The sequence below is a fragment of the Heteronotia binoei genome, chromosome 5 (genome assembly GCF_032191835.1).
Source record: "Heteronotia binoei isolate CCM8104 ecotype False Entrance Well chromosome 5, APGP_CSIRO_Hbin_v1, whole genome shotgun sequence".
In the NCBI taxonomy this organism is placed as follows: Eukaryota; Metazoa; Chordata; class Lepidosauria; order Squamata; family Gekkonidae; genus Heteronotia; species Heteronotia binoei.
Window position 1 is genome coordinate 20,591,821 of NC_083227.1, and position 18,127 is coordinate 20,609,947.

General features: G+C 48.4%; 1 protein-coding gene across 1 annotated transcript in view; it reads left to right on the top strand.

Moving 5' to 3' along the window:
• The window catches only part of LOC132572179 (E3 ubiquitin-protein ligase TRIM11-like), a 69,102-nt gene that overhangs the window by 49,146 nt on the left and 1,829 nt on the right, over positions 1-18,127 (top strand). The window contains exons 3-7 of the mRNA XM_060238985.1: positions 897-1,061; positions 5,670-5,765; positions 6,611-6,838; positions 11,154-11,176; positions 13,721-13,839. Of these exons, the coding sequence (XP_060094968.1) occupies positions 897-1,061; positions 5,670-5,765; positions 6,611-6,838; positions 11,154-11,176; positions 13,721-13,839 (631 nt within the window). The remainder of the gene's footprint in view (positions 1-896; positions 1,062-5,669; positions 5,766-6,610; positions 6,839-11,153; positions 11,177-13,720; positions 13,840-18,127) is intronic.

The following is an 18,127-nucleotide window of genomic DNA, read 5'->3' on the forward strand; positions in this document are numbered from 1 at the left end:
ACCGAGGTCACCAGGTGACTCCCCTGGAGAAGGAGGCTGCTGGGGAAGAGGTAAGAAATCTCGGTGCATCTTCAACGCGGAATTCCTGCTTTCCCTGGATAATGAGCTAAGCCACTGCCTCCTTTGGTGTGATTCAGCCATGCTCTTACTATACTCCATTTCACCATGAGACGTAAGGCCATAAGAGAAGCCATGTTGGAGCACGCCAGTGGCCCATCCAGTCCCACACTCTGCATCACACAGTGGCCAAAACCCAGGTGGCATCAGGAGGTCCACCAGTGGGGCCAGAACTCTCCAGAAGTCCTCCCTCTGTTGCCCCGCAAGCATCAAGAATACAGAGCATCACTGCCCTAGGGAGGCTGTTCCATCTGTACCTTCTGGTGATTGGCACTGATGGACCTCTGCTCCATATGTTTATCCAGTCCCTTCTTGAAGCTGCCCCTACTTGTAGCCACTGCCACTTTCTGCAGCAATAAATACCACATGTTGATTATTCTGTGGGTGAAGAAGAAAGGGGAGCTGGGAGGTTTGCAAAGTCTAGACTCGAGATGGGAGAGGGTTTTTGTGTAGATCTACCTGCTGCAGTGACCATTTTGTGTTTGGCTCTGCCTCCTTTGGCAGTCATTTTGGGATAGCTGGAAAACTACTGTAGTAAACCCTCACTTCCGTTCTAGTTAATGTAGATGTATTCTGGAGAGTATTTGGGTCCAGATATTCCAATTGCTTTCATTTTTGGCTTCCTCCTCTTGCAGGAGTCCCAGATGCTACCTGACATCTCTTTCTTAGAGGAGGGGGGAGCCCTCAGCTGAGGATTTAGTGCATTTGCAAATTGTGACAGTTCAGAGATATGGGGTGGTAAATAAGACAAATGCATTTCTTTTGATTTTTGGCACCAGAGAGTCGTGGCAGCTAGAACGGAAAGAGTTTGCCAGAAGCACCAGGAGCCGCTGAAGCTCTTTTGCAAGGACCATGAAGCCCCCATCTGCGTGGTCTGTGAGCAGTCCCAGGAGCACCAATATCACGACATCATTCCTGTGGAGGAGGCTGCCCAAGAGTACAAGGTAGGAAATCTACCAGATGGATCGTGGTGGGGGAAGTGTTTGGATCCTCCCCAGCTGAACTCCTGGGTGTCCTACAAAACTTTTTTATAGAGCTACTCTTGGGCTTTGGGTCCAGAACGGGAGCAAGAAGATTTGTCTTTGCTAAGGGGGTGACGCTGTCTGGTCATCCCATTGGTCTGCCAAGCCACGAGGGGGCAGCAACATTTCAGTAGGAGGTTTTAACTGTTTTTTTCCCCCTTTACACTATCCTCTTCCATGAATTAAAAATTGCTTCTGTGGAGTTGCTGTTATCCCTCTGGCCAGGGTTAGCATTGGACATAGGACATCCTGCATGTATGTCTAGATTGGTCTTTGATGGCAGTTTTCGTTATTAAGTTATATTAGTAATAAATCCCATTGTGAGGAAAATACAATGGGTGCTAGAAATTTGCTGTGGATGAGTGTCATGTGGGGTCTGGGAAGGGAAAGACAGAGGGAGTCAAAGTATGTTGAGAAGACAACTGATGGGAAGGGAAATGGAGAAAATGTGGGATAGCTATCAGAGAAGGAGGGTCGCTTGAGAAAGAAGGAATGGGGGCAAAATAGAAGGAGGTAGATTGCTTTCCATCTCCTCACCCCTCTCTGCAGCCTCTACCTAGGAAAAGTACAGTCTTTCTTTGTGGTGGGGAGAACCAAAGCGGCTTGCATCATTCTCTTCTTCCCCTTTTGATCTGCACAACAACCCTGTGAGGTAGGTTAGACTAAAATATGCGATTAGTGCAAAATCGCCCAGTCAGCTTCCACAGCAAGAATCAGGGTCTGATAGACCCTTCTCTGAAGTGTCAACTGCCAGATCATGCTGGCTGTTGTGTGTGGGGGGGGCGTGACCTCAGCAGAGTGTACCATTTTCTCCATTGGAATCGATAACAGTTGTAATTCTGAGGGATCTCCAGGGATCTCCAAAAAATGTTCCCCAGGAGGAAATACCTGGTTTGGAGGATGGAGTCTATGGCATGATACATGTCTGAGTTCCCACTCCTCCACAAACTCCACCCTCTCCAGGCTTCATCTCTCAAATCTTCACGAATTTCCCAACCTGGAGTTATCAGCCCTCTGTCCTTCCCAGCCAACCATCAACCTACCTTTATCTGCTCCTCTGACTTCACCTTTCCATCTCTTCCCCCTCTCTGCCTAGGAAAAGGACAGTCTTTCTCTGCAGTGGGAAGAACCAAAGCAGCTTACATCATTCTCCTCTTCCCCTTTGATCAGCTCAACCCCGTGAGGTAGGTTAGGCTGAAAGTATGTGGGTGGTCCAAAATCACCCAGTCAGCTTCCACAGTAGAAACCTGGGTCTGGCAGACCCTGCTCTGAAACGCAGACTGCCACATCATAGTGGCTGTTATGGGGGGAGCTACTGCTGAACAGGAGCAAGCAACCAGAACTAGTTAAGTCAAGCCTGTCCAACCTGCGGCCCAAGGACCGCATGCGGCCCAGGAGACTTTGAATGCGGCTCCAGCACCAATGACATAAACTCTCTTAAAACAGCACCTGGAACTGTGTACCGCAGTGGTGGCAGATCCTGGAACTGAGGCTACATCTGGTTTTTCCTCCTGCTTGCTTCCCCCCCCCACCACTAGAGAGGGCACTAAAGCTGACTCAGAGTACATGTGTGTGAATGCTCGTCCCTTGCTCCTGGGTACTCTCCAGCTCTTCTTTCTTCCTGCTGAGGTCACTCTGGATCTCCCACCCAGGACAAAGAGCTCTCAGCTGTGCTCTGGAGGTATCTGAGGTGGCTGTGGGCCTCTCCCTGGGAAAGTTGGGAAGTAGCATAGCCAGCCTCCCAAGCTCCTGGACGCTTGTGGGGTGGGGTGGGAGTTTTCCCTGTCAGAGGGCTGCTGGCCCCCTCTGTGAAGGTTGGAGGTGGGGTGTGTGTGGTGGAACTGGGCTTGCTGTCCTCAAAATGGAGATGTTCCACTGCCTTGGGTGGATTCTGTTGCATTCTCCCTCCATCTCTTTACTGTGGGAGTTCCAGAATCCCCTTACCCTTCTCTGTAACTGTGACTGGAAAAGAGACACACAGAAACAGCGCCCCCCCCCCCAAGTCCCTGGAGAGAGAGAGAGAGAGAGAGAGAGAGAGAGAGGTTTAAAAAAAAGCATGTAGAAAAAACAGGACTCTTTCTTTAAAAACAAATCAATGACTCCCCCCCCCTTTTTTTTTGCTCCTGACAGTGAGTCTTCTGCACTTGGGATGGCTTTACAAGCATGCCTGTGTATGTCAGCAGAAAACCATCTTCAGTTGGGAAGCCGGGGTTGGTGTGAAAAAAAAAATCTGCGTACTCCCTTCCCCCTCTTCTGTTCAAAGCTTCTGAAGGAGGGCATGGAGAGGAAACAATGATTTCCCTTCCCCCTCTGTCGGAAATTTAGAGGCATGGTTCGGGAGCAGAGCAAAACAAACGTCTCTTCCACCCAACCCTGTAGCAACCAAGGGGCCTGGCCACCTAGCAGTTTTTATACGCCTCCTCTGCAGCCTCAGTTCCCCCAGCCCTTCATTTGTATCACCTGTTGATGCTAAGCGGACTGAATTCTTGATTATATTGGGCTTAGACAGGCTGCAGGGAGGATGACAAATCAGGAGGAAGGAGGAGCGGAGTCCAAGTCCCTCACAGACTGCCTCACACCTTCAATTGGGCAGTGTGCTCCTCCCTTTCCTCCTGCTAACCAAAGTGCCCACTGATACTTTGTGTAAGGAGCCCACCCTCACCTATCTGATGGAAACAAACGCAGTGCCGAGAGAAGCATGCAGCTACAGAATTTCGGATGAGGCAAAGGAAACCCCAAAACCCCTATTTTCTCTGGAAAGTAAAGGACCTTTAAAGGCATGGTTCCTGCTTTCAGCCCTGGGCCATTTGCAGCAGGACTTGGAAGCAGAAAGGGTATTAATCCCCTATGTTTCTGGGAGGGGTGGGATGATCTTCTTTACTGATCCCCCCCTTCCAACAGTGGCCTGGTCTGGGCCACTAGTTTTACGTTGCCCTCTTTTCTTTTATAATTTTTTTAAAAATGAAGTTTTATTACCTAGATATGTATATTTTCTATATCGGTGATCACAAATTTGGGACCTGCTTGATGATTTTTAAAAACCCTCCGAATGGGGCGGCGCATAATTAGGATTATTATGCAAGAGCTTTTCAGCTTATATCCGGTGGCGGATATCACGAAAATTATGCATGGACCTTTTTTGGCTCATCAGCTGTCATTAGTATTTGTGTATTTTATGTGCAGCCCAAGACAATTCTTTTTCTTCCAATGTGGCCCAGGGAAGCCAAAAGGCTGGACATCCCTGAGTTAAGTCATGCCAGCCTGATGGCATCAAGTAACACAGAGAGTAGGAAACCTCTAGATGGAGGCCGAAGGTCTCCTACTATCACAACTTAACTCCAGACATCAGATCTCTTTCCCCCTGGAGAATATAACTGCTTTGGTGGGTAGACTGGGGCCTCTCCGTTCCCCAAAGTCTGGCTTCCATAAAATCTCCAGGGATTTCCCAGCTTGGAGCTAGAAACCTTAGTCAGGACTGGCCCCAATGAGTTCTCCCTCAAAGGCCAAAACAAGCCTCCTCTCCCTGCCTTTTACTGACAGAACCAAACTTTGTTGTTGGGTTGCCAGGTTCAACTCAGAAAACATCTGGGGACTTCAGGGGTGGAGCCAGGAGACTTTCCATTCCCCTCCCCAAAATAAATAAAAAATGCAGCAGTGTAGTTCCCCTAAATACAGTCTTAATTTCCTCAGCCCCTAGCAGCTGGCAGTACTTCCACTAAATGAAAGTGAACACACACACTCACAAAGCAGGCAGAATAACACAGTTCACAAGCACACACTTTTGTGATCTCACTAAGGTAATTTACTCATTGATGAATGTAACCATCTTTTGTATTTCAACCAACTTCTTCAGACTAACATGAAAATGAAAGCAGAGCGGCCTAGGGGGTGGAGTTTTCCTCCAAATAATCAGAGGGACCTGTGCTTGCTTCTCTTCCTTTTACACACTCACCAGGAAGACCCAGGTGGCTCTGCCTACTTCCCCACCCGTTAAGTTTTTCTCTTGGTCTTCCCTCCAGGTATCTCAAATTCACCTGCCCTGCTTTGTCACACTAATTATCTCCAACAACAGGCACTGAAGGGAAAGCAGAGACAGCTTCTCCAGTGGCTCAGTCTTAAACACAGGTGTCTGCATTCTCTGTCTCTTTTTTGCTCTCTTTCCCCCTCTCTCTCTGTAGACCTAGAATAAAAGGGATTGGGGTTTTTTTTGTCTATGTCTCTCTGGCTGTTTGGTTCCCCAGAGGAGGAGGGGAAGGAGTCCTCAGCTGTGGCTGTTTCCCTCCCTTTCCCTCCCTCAGCCAATCAGTCGAGCAAAGGCTTTCTTTCTTTCCTCTGCGAAGCAGTTCCTCAGTCCTCAGTCTGGAACGCAACAGACTTTGAGTAGGGGTTGACGGGCTGAAGGTTGATGGAGTGCACACCATAGCCAATGTGAGACCTGGATTTGGCTTCACCACAGGGCTTTTTTATATAGAGTATCCTAAACTTTTGAAAAGAAACAAAACTGAATTTTGGAACCATTTCCCCTCCTAGGATCAGTTCTGCAATTGTGTGGAGATTCTGCTGAAGGAGAGAAACAAAATCCTGGCATATAAAGCCGATATAGTGAAGGAAAGCCAAGACCTGCTCGTAAGTATCAGTATTGCCGGGAAGCTGAAACTTACAGTCCCAAATGCAGAAAAGTCATGTGAGAAGGAAGCCTCTCGCTATTGGGAATGGCTTGGTTTCCCACAGGACAGTTAATGAGAGACCCCTTAGAAATTACATTTTGTGAATGTTAAGAGGAGCACCTTTCCTCTCAGATCTCTGTGACGAGAACTTTAGTTTACTGTACCAGTGCAAAAGCTGCATGTGAAAATAATCCTAGTGTTCCTGTGTGTGGAGACTCAAGACGCTCGTTCAGCTCTTTTGTCTTCAGCAGGCACAAATGTACACAGGGGGAAAAACACGGAAGACAATTCAGAATACTTGAGCGTGAAGGCAGCCTCCTCCTATATGGAATTTGTTTCCAACAAAGAGGGAATGAGAGACCACTTAGAAGGAGCTTTTCTGAATATGAAGAGGCACACCTTTCCTATTATATCTCTGTAATGTTGGGTGCTATACCAGGTTCACATGATAGGAACCTTAGCGTCTCAGTGTGTGTCTGAGGGGTGGACGTGAGAGGATTCTTCAACTGTTTTTGTTCTTTGCTGCTGCATATGTTGTCCCTCTGGCCAGGGCTAGCAGGGGAAACGGGATAAGCTGCACTTATGTCTAGTTTGGCCTTTGATGACAGTTTTGCTTTTTATGTTTTGTAAAGTAAAACAGTACTCCAAGAAGAAATTGATGCAAAGATAATTCATGTGGATTTTCTCTTTCCCTACCGAACGTTGATATGATCTCCAGGAAAGACAAAATTCCCTTTCCGGCAGGAGTCTCCTCAGAGCCGTCTTCCCACTGTGGGCACTGTTATTCTTCTTTTTCTGTCTCAGAGGCAAACCAAAGGAGAGCGACAGAAGGTGCTGATCAAGTTTAGGCAACTACAGAAGTTTCTGGAGGAACAAGAGAAACTTTTGCTGGCCCAGATGGAAGAGGTGGAGAAGGAGGTGGCAAGGAAGAGGGACCAGCACCTGGCCAGACTCTCTGAGGAACTCTCCTCTCTGGAAAGCCTCATCCGAGAAATGGAGACGTGTCAACAGCCAGCCAGCAGTCTCCTGCAGGTAGAAGTGTGGCAGGAATAGCCCAGGGTCACCTCGGGGAGAATGCTGGCTCCAGATCTTCTAAGTGCCTCCTTCACTTAGCAGAAAAGCCAGCTATTTGCACGGGAGGCTTACTCCTTCAGGGCGCTCCCGGCCCCAAAGATTGAGGGCATTGAATGTGCCGGTCTGGCGTGGGGGATGGAGAGGGGTTGGCGATTTGGCTGGTGTACCGTACGCCTAACGCACCAGCCAACGCCTTACCGTCCCTGCTCGAGGCGGCGACAGGCTGGGCGTTGGAGCACCCAAGGTTGATAATCCTGGGTGACTTCAACGTCCATGCTGATGACCCGTCCTCCAGTCAGGCGGCGGACCTAGTGTCTTCCATGGCGACACTGGGACTCTCTCAATTTGTTGCAACCCCCACCCACCAGGCCGGACACATGTTAGACCTGATCTTTACGGCTGGGATCGTAGTGAGCGATATAACTGCAGAGGTAGTGCCATGGTCGGATCACTTCGCCCTCAAGGCCCGTGTAGATATGCCTCCCCAAACCTGTTTAGGCGAGGAGCCGATTATGGCTCGCCCGCGGAGCCAAATGGACCCGGAACGGTTCCAGATGGCTCTGCGGGATCCCTGGCCCTCTGGCGACTCCCTCGATGGCCTGATTGAGACCTGGAATAGCCGGCTCTCTAGGGCCATCGAGGAGATCGCACCTCGGCGCCCTCTGCGGCCCCGGACTAAGCTGGCTCCGTGGTATACCCCGGAATTACGCCAGCTGAAACAAGGCCTTAGACGGCTAGAGAGGCAATGGCGGCGTACTCGTGACGAGACGACTAGAACATCTTATAGGAAGTTTATGAAGTCTTATGAGATGGCAATCAAGGCCGCAAAGAAAACATACTTTGCGGCTAAGATTGCATCTGCAAATTCGCGCCCAGCCCAATTATTTAGAATAATTTGGAACCTGACTACATTGCCTCAAGGCAACTTAAAAGCTAAGGAATTGGAGATTGGCTGTGAGGCTTTTGCGAAATTTTTTGCGGATAAGGTCCAATCGCTCCGCCATGACTGCCCTGCCAATTTGGAGGCAGTAAGTGAACTCGAAGCCCAATGCGTGTCTTCTGAGTTAACTCTGGATTGCTTCGACCCGCTCAGCTTGGAGGAAGTCGACAGAATTCTTGGTACTGCACGATCCACAACTTGTGATCTGGACCCATGCCCCTCCTGGCTAATTAAGGCCTGCCAGGAGGAATTAAGATATCCTATACGGGATATTATAAATCGATCCCTTTCAGAGGGTGCTTTTCCAACACCCCTGAAAGAGGCATTGGTCCGTCCTCTCTTGAAAAAACCGTCATCAGACCCGGCCGAATTGGCGCACTACCGGCCGGTCTCAAATTTGCCCTTTTTGGGCAAAATTATCGAGAGGGCTGTGGCAGTGCAGTTACAGGAATTTCTGGAGGACGCTTCCATCTTAGACCCATGCCAGTCCGGCTTTCGCCCGGGCCATGGGACGGAAACAGTCCTGGTCGCCCTCATGGATGACCTCCGACGACAACTGGATCGAGGCGGCTCGGCGGTATTGCTGTTGCTAGACCTATCGGCTGCGTTCGATATGGTCGACCATCGGCTGCTGACCCGCCGCCTTGCCGACGCAGGAATTCGGGGGCTAGCCTTACAGTGGCTCTCCTCCTTTCTTGATGGTCGGGGACAAAGGGTGGCAATTGGGGGGGAGCTGTCTCAGAGGCACCCACTTCATTGTGGTGTGCCCCAGGGAGCAGTTCTCTCCCCGATGTTGTTTAACATCTTTATGCGCCCCCTTGCCCAGATTGCACGGAGGTATGGGCTGGGTTGTCACCAATATGCAGATGACACCCAGCTCTATCTATTGATGGACGGCCGGGCTGGTGATGTCCCTATAAATTTGGACCGGGCATTACAAGCCGTGGCTGACTGGCTCAGGCTGAGCGGGCTGAAGTTAAATCCGGCGAAGACTGAGGTCCTTTGCGTGGGCCGCAGCGGACCGGGAGGGGAGATTACCCTACCGGCTTTTGACGGTGCGCCACTGGTACCAGTGCGCAAAGTCAAAAGCCTGGGAGTGCTACTGGAATCCTCTCTATCAATGGAGGCCCAGATAGCCGCCACTGCTAGATCCGCCTTCTTCCATCTCAAGAGGGCGAGGCAGCTGGCTCCCTTCTTGGAGCGCAGCGACCTAGCAACTGTGATCCACGCAACGGTCACTTCGAGACTAGACTACTGCAATGCCCTCTACATGGGGCTGCCCTTATACCGAACACGGAGACTTCAGGTAGTCCAGAACGCGGCGGCCAGACTGCTGGAGGGACTACCACGGTGGGAACCTGCGCGGCCTGGGCTGCGGGATCTGCATTGGCTGCCGGTTGTGTACCGTGTTCGCTATAAAGTGCTGGTTATTACCTTTAAAGCCCTATATGGCCGAGGACCTGCCTACCTAAGGGACCGCCTCTCCCCATATGTGCCCCAGAGAGCACTGAGATCTAGCTCTCAGAACTTACTAACAATCCCTGGGCCAAGAGATGCCAGGTTGAAGGCTACTAGGGAGCAGGCCTTCTCAGTGATGGCCCCTCGTTGGTGGAACCACCTTCCAGAGATGGTGCGAGTCCTGCGGGACCTGAACCAATTCCGCAGGGCTTGCAAAACATTTCTTTTCCCGCTTGCTTTCGAGATAGAACCCGATTAATCTGATATGTGGACATCTAGCCATCTTGTGGATATTATGATTATAGAAATTAGCACCCATTTTATACATTTTATCTATTTTAAAAATCTATTATGAAATTGATATATTTATATTGTTTACATTGTTTTATGAATCATGGGATCCCCATGTCTGTTAGCCGCCCTGAGCCCGCTTCGGCGGGGGAGGGCGGGATATAAAAATAAAGTTATTATTATTATTATTATTATTATTATAAGCTAGCCCTGTTATATACAACAATAGAGAATCACAGCAAGTAGATTTAAATTAAATAGAAAATCACTTTGAACTTAACAGAAATGCTCTAATAACTATTTTGCAACAATCGACGTATTTATATATTCACTTTCTATACGTAATCAATTCCATACAAGTGCTAATAACGGTACAATCCATATTCCGTTCAAGGAATCCATATTCCATTGTCTGCTAGTGAGTTTCCAGGTCTGCAGAAAGGCCGCTTTCCTCTCTGTTCCTTTACATCTCCAGCAAGCGGCAGACTGGACAATCTCTGAGTCCCTATGAAAGTCCAGCCCCTGGAAATGCATTCTTCCCCCACCCTGAGCCCTCTGCTCCTCCCAGATAAACGGAGGCTGCTCAGCTTCCATCTCAGAAGTCTGGGGAACCCCATGCAAGTAAACCCAGGTTCATGGGTTGCTGTTTCAAGAAAACCAACTAGGAAAGAGGGTCACATGCAAAGTTTTTCACAGCAAGTTTTAAAAGGAGGAGCAGGAAATGTATCCTATATTGTGTGCTTGGAGCAACAGACTCTAATCTGGAGAACCAGGTTTGATTCCCCACTCCTCCACATGCGGCCAGCTTGGTGACCTTGGGTCAATCACAGTTCTCTGAGCAATTCTCTTAGAGAAAAGGAGTTCTCTCAGAGCTCTCTCAGTCTGTTGTGGGGAGAGGAAGGTAAGGAGACTATAAACCACTCTGAGTGAATGGCATTCTCTTCTTTTTCTGTGGATACCATCCTCCGCCCTCTACCTCTGGGCTTTAAAGAGAAGGGCAGTGGCTAGATTGCTATAGTGTTGTGACAGTATAATCTGTGGCACTAATCCCTAGCTTTTGTTTTAAAGAACATGCAGGCTGCACATTTCCACTTTTATCTCTGCAATGGTAAGGACTTTACTGTTTTAAAAAATGAAAGCTGGGTATCAGTATGCTGTTATGATGCTAGTGTAATCTACGTATTATTTTTAAGCCTAGAAAATGCCCTCCAATGAAAAGAAGAGAAATCACAGTGACTCAGGGCTGAGGCTAGGAAATTTGCTGGGAATGCCTCTGCATCCGTGGGTGGCCACAACGGGAACACACCCTAATCTGTGAGCTTCCTTCCTTCCATGTGAGGAAAAATCTGTCTGTGAAAGTTGCCACCGTTGAGTTGTCAAAGCAGATCACCTAGCTCTACTTTTTCTGCTGTTATTAACTTCACAGAGATTTTCTCTCATAGATCTACCCCAGTCTATCAGTGAAGTCTGCTAGCTGGACACAAGTGAAAGGATAGAATGGAGAATCTTCCAGAGTTTGAGAGGTCTTCCTGGTATGGTCTTTTAGCAAGCACTGAGGTCTCTCTCTCTGCCTTTTTTCTTTAGGGTGCCAGAAGGACCTTGCAGAAGTAAGTAGGCCTTTAACATTAATCTTCTTAATGCTGGAAGTGGACTGGGTATCCTGTGGAGAATGTGGTCCTTCAGGATCATGGCTGAGGGTCAAATCAATTGTAATTAAGAGCGTGGATTTCCGTCTGTCTGTCAGTGGCAAACAGCATATGCCCAAAGCCTCATCCATAGGAAATGGGGGCGAGGTCCTTGGTTGGCACCTAGCTTTACATCTCTAGAACAATGGTCCCCAACCTTTTTGAGGCTGCAGGCACCTTTCAGATTCTGACATGGTGCGGAGGGTGCTGCCACAGGAGATAGTGCCACTCACAAAATGGCTGCTACAGCTTACCTTCAGTCACACAGTGAAGATCCTTGTGATGTGGTGGCAAATGCTGCCAGAACAACATTTATCCAAAACACCTCACAAAACACAGAGTTCAGGTCTCCTCAGCTTTGCTTATTCCACAAAATGGCAGGTGGTTAACTTTACTTGGCCCAAATAATGCCTTGGTTGGCATCAGGGCTGGCTGCAGGGGCACTTGGATGTCCTCCCCACCCAGTCTGATGATGACTGCCCAATCCAAACTGGTGCACTCTGTTGTGTCAAAGAGGATAGGGTGAGACTACACATCATGAATCAGAAGTTGGCTTGCCTGCCATATTTCTACCAATGCTCCTGAATCACATGGCATCTAAACATTCTGCTCGGCTTTTTTTTTTCTGGCAGAACTCCTTTTCATATTAGGCCACACACCCCTGATGTAGCCAATCCTCCAAGAGCTTACAGTAGTCCTAGTAAGAAGAGCCCTGTAAGCTGTTGGAGGATTGGCTACATCATGGGGGGGTGTAGCCTAATAGGCAAAGGAGTTCCTGCTACAAAAAAAAGGTGGTTTGCCATTGCCCTCCCCAGTCATCTGCACTTTCCCCCCAGCAAGCTGGGTACTAATTTTACTGACCTCAGAAGGATGGAAGGCTGAGTCAACCTTGAGCCGGCTACCTGAACCCAGCTTCCACCAGGATGAAACTCAGGTCGTGAGCAGAGGTCGGCTGCAGTAATGCAGCTACCACTCTGCACCATGGGACTCTTATAGTACAGGCATATCTGAGTACAGTGATAACATATGATGTGTTTCCTTTCTTTAAGTATCTGCCACACTCTTAAAAGCATAAGAAAAGCCTGCTGGATGAGACCTGTGGCCCGTCTAGGCCAGCATCCTGTTTCATGCAGTGGCCAACCAATTGTCCTGGAGGGCCAGTCAAACTGAGCACAGAGGCTTATGGGCTCCCCTTCCACCCCCTAGTACTTGTGCTTAGAGGTTTGCTGCCTCTGGATATGGGGTCTTCCTTCAGTCCTCGAGTCTAGCAGCTATTTATCAATGGGCCCCTCCATGAATCTGTCTAATCCCCTTTGAAAGCTCTCTGTTCTGGTGGCCATCAATCACTACCTCAACCTGCAGCGAATTCTCATCAACTTTGTTGGGTACCCCTCAGTTCTCGTACTATAGGAGGGAGAGGAAAAAACATCAAAGTGATGTACCTGATTCTGCCCTCCTCCGTTTTCTCCTCACAACAGCCCTTTTTTTGTGTGAGAGAGAGTGGTCTGACGTCACCCTGGCTGAGAGTGGGATTTAACTAGGGCCCTACAGTCCGACTCCAGAACTCTCACCAGCTTTCTTTTTCTTCACTTAGGCATTTGCCAGACAGGAGTAGGGGATGTGGGGTTGCTGTTCTCAGGGCCAACTTCGGTGGGAAGGGCGGGATATAAATCGAAATATAAATAAATAAAACTTGACAATTGATTTTTTTGGAGAGTTTGACCTGGGCTCCACAATGCCACACAGCGGCTGCAGAGAATGGCTGTTAAAAAAGAAAGCAAGCCTTGTTTAGGTCTCAAATGCCGCTGTGGGAGAGGAAGGGCTGCTGCCTCCTTTTCCCAGAGTTGTTTTTTCATGCTGAAACAGTGCTGGGGCAGGGAATTTCCCTGTTTATGCTGATCCACCTGCACAAAATACTACACAAGGAGCAGCAAAAATGGGCAAATAATTTCCCTAGTGCTATTTCAGTGTGCAAAAACAGTTGACATGGAGGGGTGGGGGGTCAGTTTGAGTCCGAAAGAGCTGTCTTTTATTTTGTGGTAGACATTCCCTTTGGCTACTGTGTGCTCTATGAACATAGGCCAAATTCATTTTATCTATTTTATTTAATTATTTATGTAACTGATTATATTAAATTGTTGTGTATATTGTTTTATTTGAATCATGGAATGCCATGTCTGTAAGCCGCCCTGAGCCCGCCTTTGGTGGGGGAGGGCGGGATATAAAAATAAATTTATTGTTGTTGTTGTTGTTATTATTATTATTATTATTATTATAAGAAAGCAGGAGGTACAGTAAGGTGAACAGTCCTTTTCAAATAGCCCCTCATCTTTCTGTGCTTTCAGCCTCAGTCTGTGTCTCTCTGCTTTCTACCAGCTCCTTCCTCTGCTTTTCTAATCCACTTGTGTGTGGAGGAGGGTGGGATTCTGAACTGAATGGATGTCACCTTAATGGGATTTTCCCCAGGTATGAAGAAAAGGAGCCGTTTGAGAGTCCAGTGGCTTTTCCCCTTGCGCTGAAGTGGCGTATCTGGGACTTCTCGGATTTAAATCCGCTTTTGGAGGCCATCAAGAAGCAATTCGAAGGTAATGAAGAAACACTGCAGGTGTTTCAGACTGGACATTAGAGTGGGCCTGATGTGTTTTCGTCTGCTCCAGCTTGCTTATAACATTAGCAGACCCAGGAATGTGGGAAATGTATGTATCATCAGAAGGCCATTTTAGTTCATCATGTAAAGTTTTCTGGTCAAAATTGCACTATATGGATTTCTATGTTGCTGATCTCTAACCATTACTGTGACCATGCAAGGGCAAATTGAGAGGAAAATGGTCCAACAAGCACCTAAAATGACAGGGATCAGGAGGAAACTGCCCCTCAGGCATCTGCATTTAATGAAGACACCCACCAGATCCATTTCAGGGACACCCCCCCTTTCTCTTTGCAATGTGCCTGTGGCCAAATGAGACTTTATCAAAACTGTTCGCTTTAATTGTCTGTGTTCGTTTGAATATGTCCTAGCTGTGCCCACAGAAAGGTCTCAAGGGGACCACAGTGCTGTCGTAGTTACACCCTTCTAATACCATTGAAATCAGTGATTTTAGAAGGCGCGATGGAAACTCTGTTTCGAATCATCCTCAATTTACCTGGATTGGATCCTTACTGTGCCACACTTTCTGTGAGGTGGATCTTAATTAATGCAAAGTGATCTGTGAAAATGAATTTGAATATTTGCACCCAGATTCCCCCCCAGAAATAGCTTCTGCTTAACCTTTCAGCTGTAACTCGGAAGAAATACGTAACTATGTACCATGAAGTCACAAGGGACTTATGGCGACCCCAGCCAGAGGTTTTCAAACCGAGTGAGAAACAGAGATGGTTTGCTGTCCTCCCCTCCCCCCCTGCAAAGTCTTTTTTGGTCACCCATCCAAGTACCGACCCAGCTTAGCTTCTGAGATCTGACGAGATGGGGCCATACCATTCTGCTGGCCCTCCCAAAGAGAAAATAGACAGTATTATTAACTGATATTTTTGTCCTAAGATTTGTAATAAGCACAAGGGTCTCACTTTCTGTTCCTTTGCTTCCTCAGACACTCTGGATTCTGGACTTCACCTGCAGAAAGGTACGTTTTTCTCCATACGCCAATCAATTATTTCTGAACTAAAAAGCTTCACTGTACAAGTTTTGTGTTCTTCTGCTTGGTGTTTGCAAGCATCAGGATAGTGTCTTCGTGGCTCTGCAAAATATATGTGAGGCAAGGAAACAATTCTTGATGCTGAAAGACGTCTGTGGCTTGGCTGAGTTCCATAAGAAAAGTCTCAATATTCTTCTGCCAAAGGTGGCTGTTGAGGCATCCATTTTTCCAGCCCAGGGAAGATCATGCCTGAAGGTCAATAACTCTGTGTTGGTAACTGCAGTCCAGAAGAGATTCCAAGTGGTAATATAGCAGTTCTTTTAAAATTGCCGCTGAGGATACAACAGACATTAGTTTTTGGAGCAGTGTTAATAGAAGCAGAAAGGGGACGTGAATTAAGTACCAAAGATATTTCTTTCAGTTCTAGTTTGATCCTGGCCACCTCCACAGGAATTACCTGCCCCATGTTCAACACTCTTGTGTAGCAGGTTTTTTCCCTGCTTCCCCACTGCATTTGTGCATCTCTTGGACTTTCCCAGCTTTCTGAAACCTCATTTCCACTGAAGTTTTCTTTAGCCATCTTTAGATCCGGCCCAATTGACACACTATCGGCCGGTTTCAAATTTGCCCTTTCTGGGTAAACTTATTGAGAGGGCAGTGGCGATGCAGTTACAGACTTTCCTGGATGACACTTCCGTCCTTGACCCATTTCAGTCCGGCTTTCGCCCGGGACACGGGACAGAGACAGTGTTGGTTGCCTTAGTGGATGACCTTCAACGGCATCTGGATCGGGGTGGCTCGGCGGTGCTGATGTTGTTAGACCTGTTGGCTGCGTTCGACACGATCAACCATCGGCTACTGACGTGCCGCCTCGCCGACGCGGGGATTCAGGGGTTGGCCTTACAGTGGCTTTCCTCTTTCCTGGAAGGTCGGGGACAAAGGGTCGCAATTGGGGGGGAGCTATCCCGGAGGCGCTCACTCGATTGTGGCGTGCCCCAAGGGGCGGTTCTCTCCCCGATGTTATTTAACATCTACATGCGGCCTCTTGCCCAGATTGCCCGAAGGTATGGGTTGGGGTGTCACCAGTATGCTGATGACACCCAGCTCTATCTACTGATGGATGGCCAGCCTGTCTGCGCCCCGGAAAATCTTGACCAGGCACTACGGGCCGTGGCTGAGTGGCTCAGACTGAGCGGGCTGAAGCTAAATCCTATGAAGACAGAGGTCCTTTGCTTGGGTCGCCGCGGCCCGGGGAGAGGGATCCCCCTGCCGGCTTTTGATGGTGCGCCGCTCACGGCGGCGGACAGGGTCAAGAGCTTGGGGGTGCTATTGGAGCCTTCCTTAAAGATGGAGGCTCAGATAGCAGCCGCTGCCAAGTCCGCATTTTTTCATCTTAGGCGGGCAAGGCAGCTGGCCCCCTTTCTGGAGCGCGACAACCTAGCAACAGTGATCCATGCTACGGTCACCTCAAGGTTGGACTACTGCAATGCCCTCTACATGGGGCTGCCCTTGTCTCGGACCCGGAAACTGCAGCTGGTGCAGAATGCCGCAGCCCAGCTGTTATTGGGTCTCCCAAAGTGGGGACACATCCAGCCGGGTCTCCGGACTCTGCACTGGCTTCCAGTGATATACCGAGTCCGGTACAAGGTGCTGGTTATTACCTTTAAAGCCCTATATGGCCTGGGACCTGCCTACCTGAAGGACCGTCTCTCCCCACATGTTCCCCAGGGGGCACTGAGGTCAGGAACACAAAATCTCCTCACTATCCCCGGGCCAAAAGAAGCCCGTCTGAAAGCCACCAGAGAAAGGGCTTTCTCCGTTATGGCCCCCGTATGGTGGAATCAGCTGCCGGAAGAGGTGAGGGCCCTGCGGGACTTGGCGCAGTTCCGCAGGGCCTGTAAGACGACCCTCTTCCGGCTAGCCTATACCTAGCCTATATTTAGCTAGGATGACAACTTGATGTAACTGGCCAGCCATCTGTTTACAGGAAACTGAATTACTCTGTTTTAAGGTTTTAACTGTTTAAATATTTAATTGTTTTATATTTGAATTGTTTTATACTCGAAATTGTTTAAATTTTATGTTGATTAACTGTTGGAAGCCGCCCTGAGCCATTCGTGGGAAGGGCGGGATATAAATCCCGAATAAATAAATAAATAAATAAAAAGTTTTGGGAAGGATTGCAGCGAAGTGTGGTTGGCTGCTGTATGAGTGGAGAATTCAGAGTTTCTCAACCTCTGTGGCCACTATTTCCCTGATCTTGTCCTGTGGTGAGCATTTCCTCACCTGACCTCTGGGGGGATTTTTATTTTTTTAAAAAATAGTTTCCAGGATCTGTTATATCATGATCTCGATGTGATGTCTTACCAAATGTGTACCTAGTTTTCTGAATTCCCAGCTTTGTTAAAAAGTAAATCTCTAGACATTTCTGTTGTGAAAATATACAAGTATAATGATATGTATAATATAATATAATGATATGAAAAAGATATTGGATTTATATCCTGCCCTTCACTCTGAATCTCAGAGTGGCTCATAATCTCCTTTACCTTCCCCCCACCCAACAACAGTCACCTTGTGAGGTGGGTGGGGCTGAGAGAGCTCTCCCAGAAGCTGCCCTTTCAAGGACAGCTCTGAGAGACCTATGGCTGACCCAAGGCTTTTCCAGCAGCTGCAAGTGGAGGAATGGGGACTCAAACCCAGTTCTCCCAGTTAAGAGTCCACGCAGTTAACCAATACCCAGACTGGCTCTCTCAAGCACTGTAATTTCAAAGAGCCCTCCCCCCCTTTATTTTATTTCATTTCCTGGTCAGCCCTCCTTGCTGACGGATAAAAGGAAGTAGTTTTTCACCCAAAGGGTGTTTAACACATGGAATTCACTGCCATAGGAGGTGGTGGTGGATACAAGCATAGCCAGCTTTAAGAGGGGATTGGATAAACATATGGAGCAGAGGTCCATCAGTGGTTATTAGCCACAAGGTATAGATGGAACTCTCTGTCTGGGGCAGTGATGCTCTGTATTCTTGGTACTTGGGAGGGGCAACAGTGGGAGGGCCTCTAGTGTCGTGGCCCCACTGATGGACCTCCTGATGGCGCCTGGTTTTTTTGGCCACTGTGTGACACAGAGTGTTGGACTGGATGGGCCTTTGGCCTGATCCAACATGGCTTCTCTTATGTTCTTATGCTCTTCTTCTCCTCTGCTTCCGGAGCAATACCTAGGAGCTCCTGAAGGTTTTGCTGG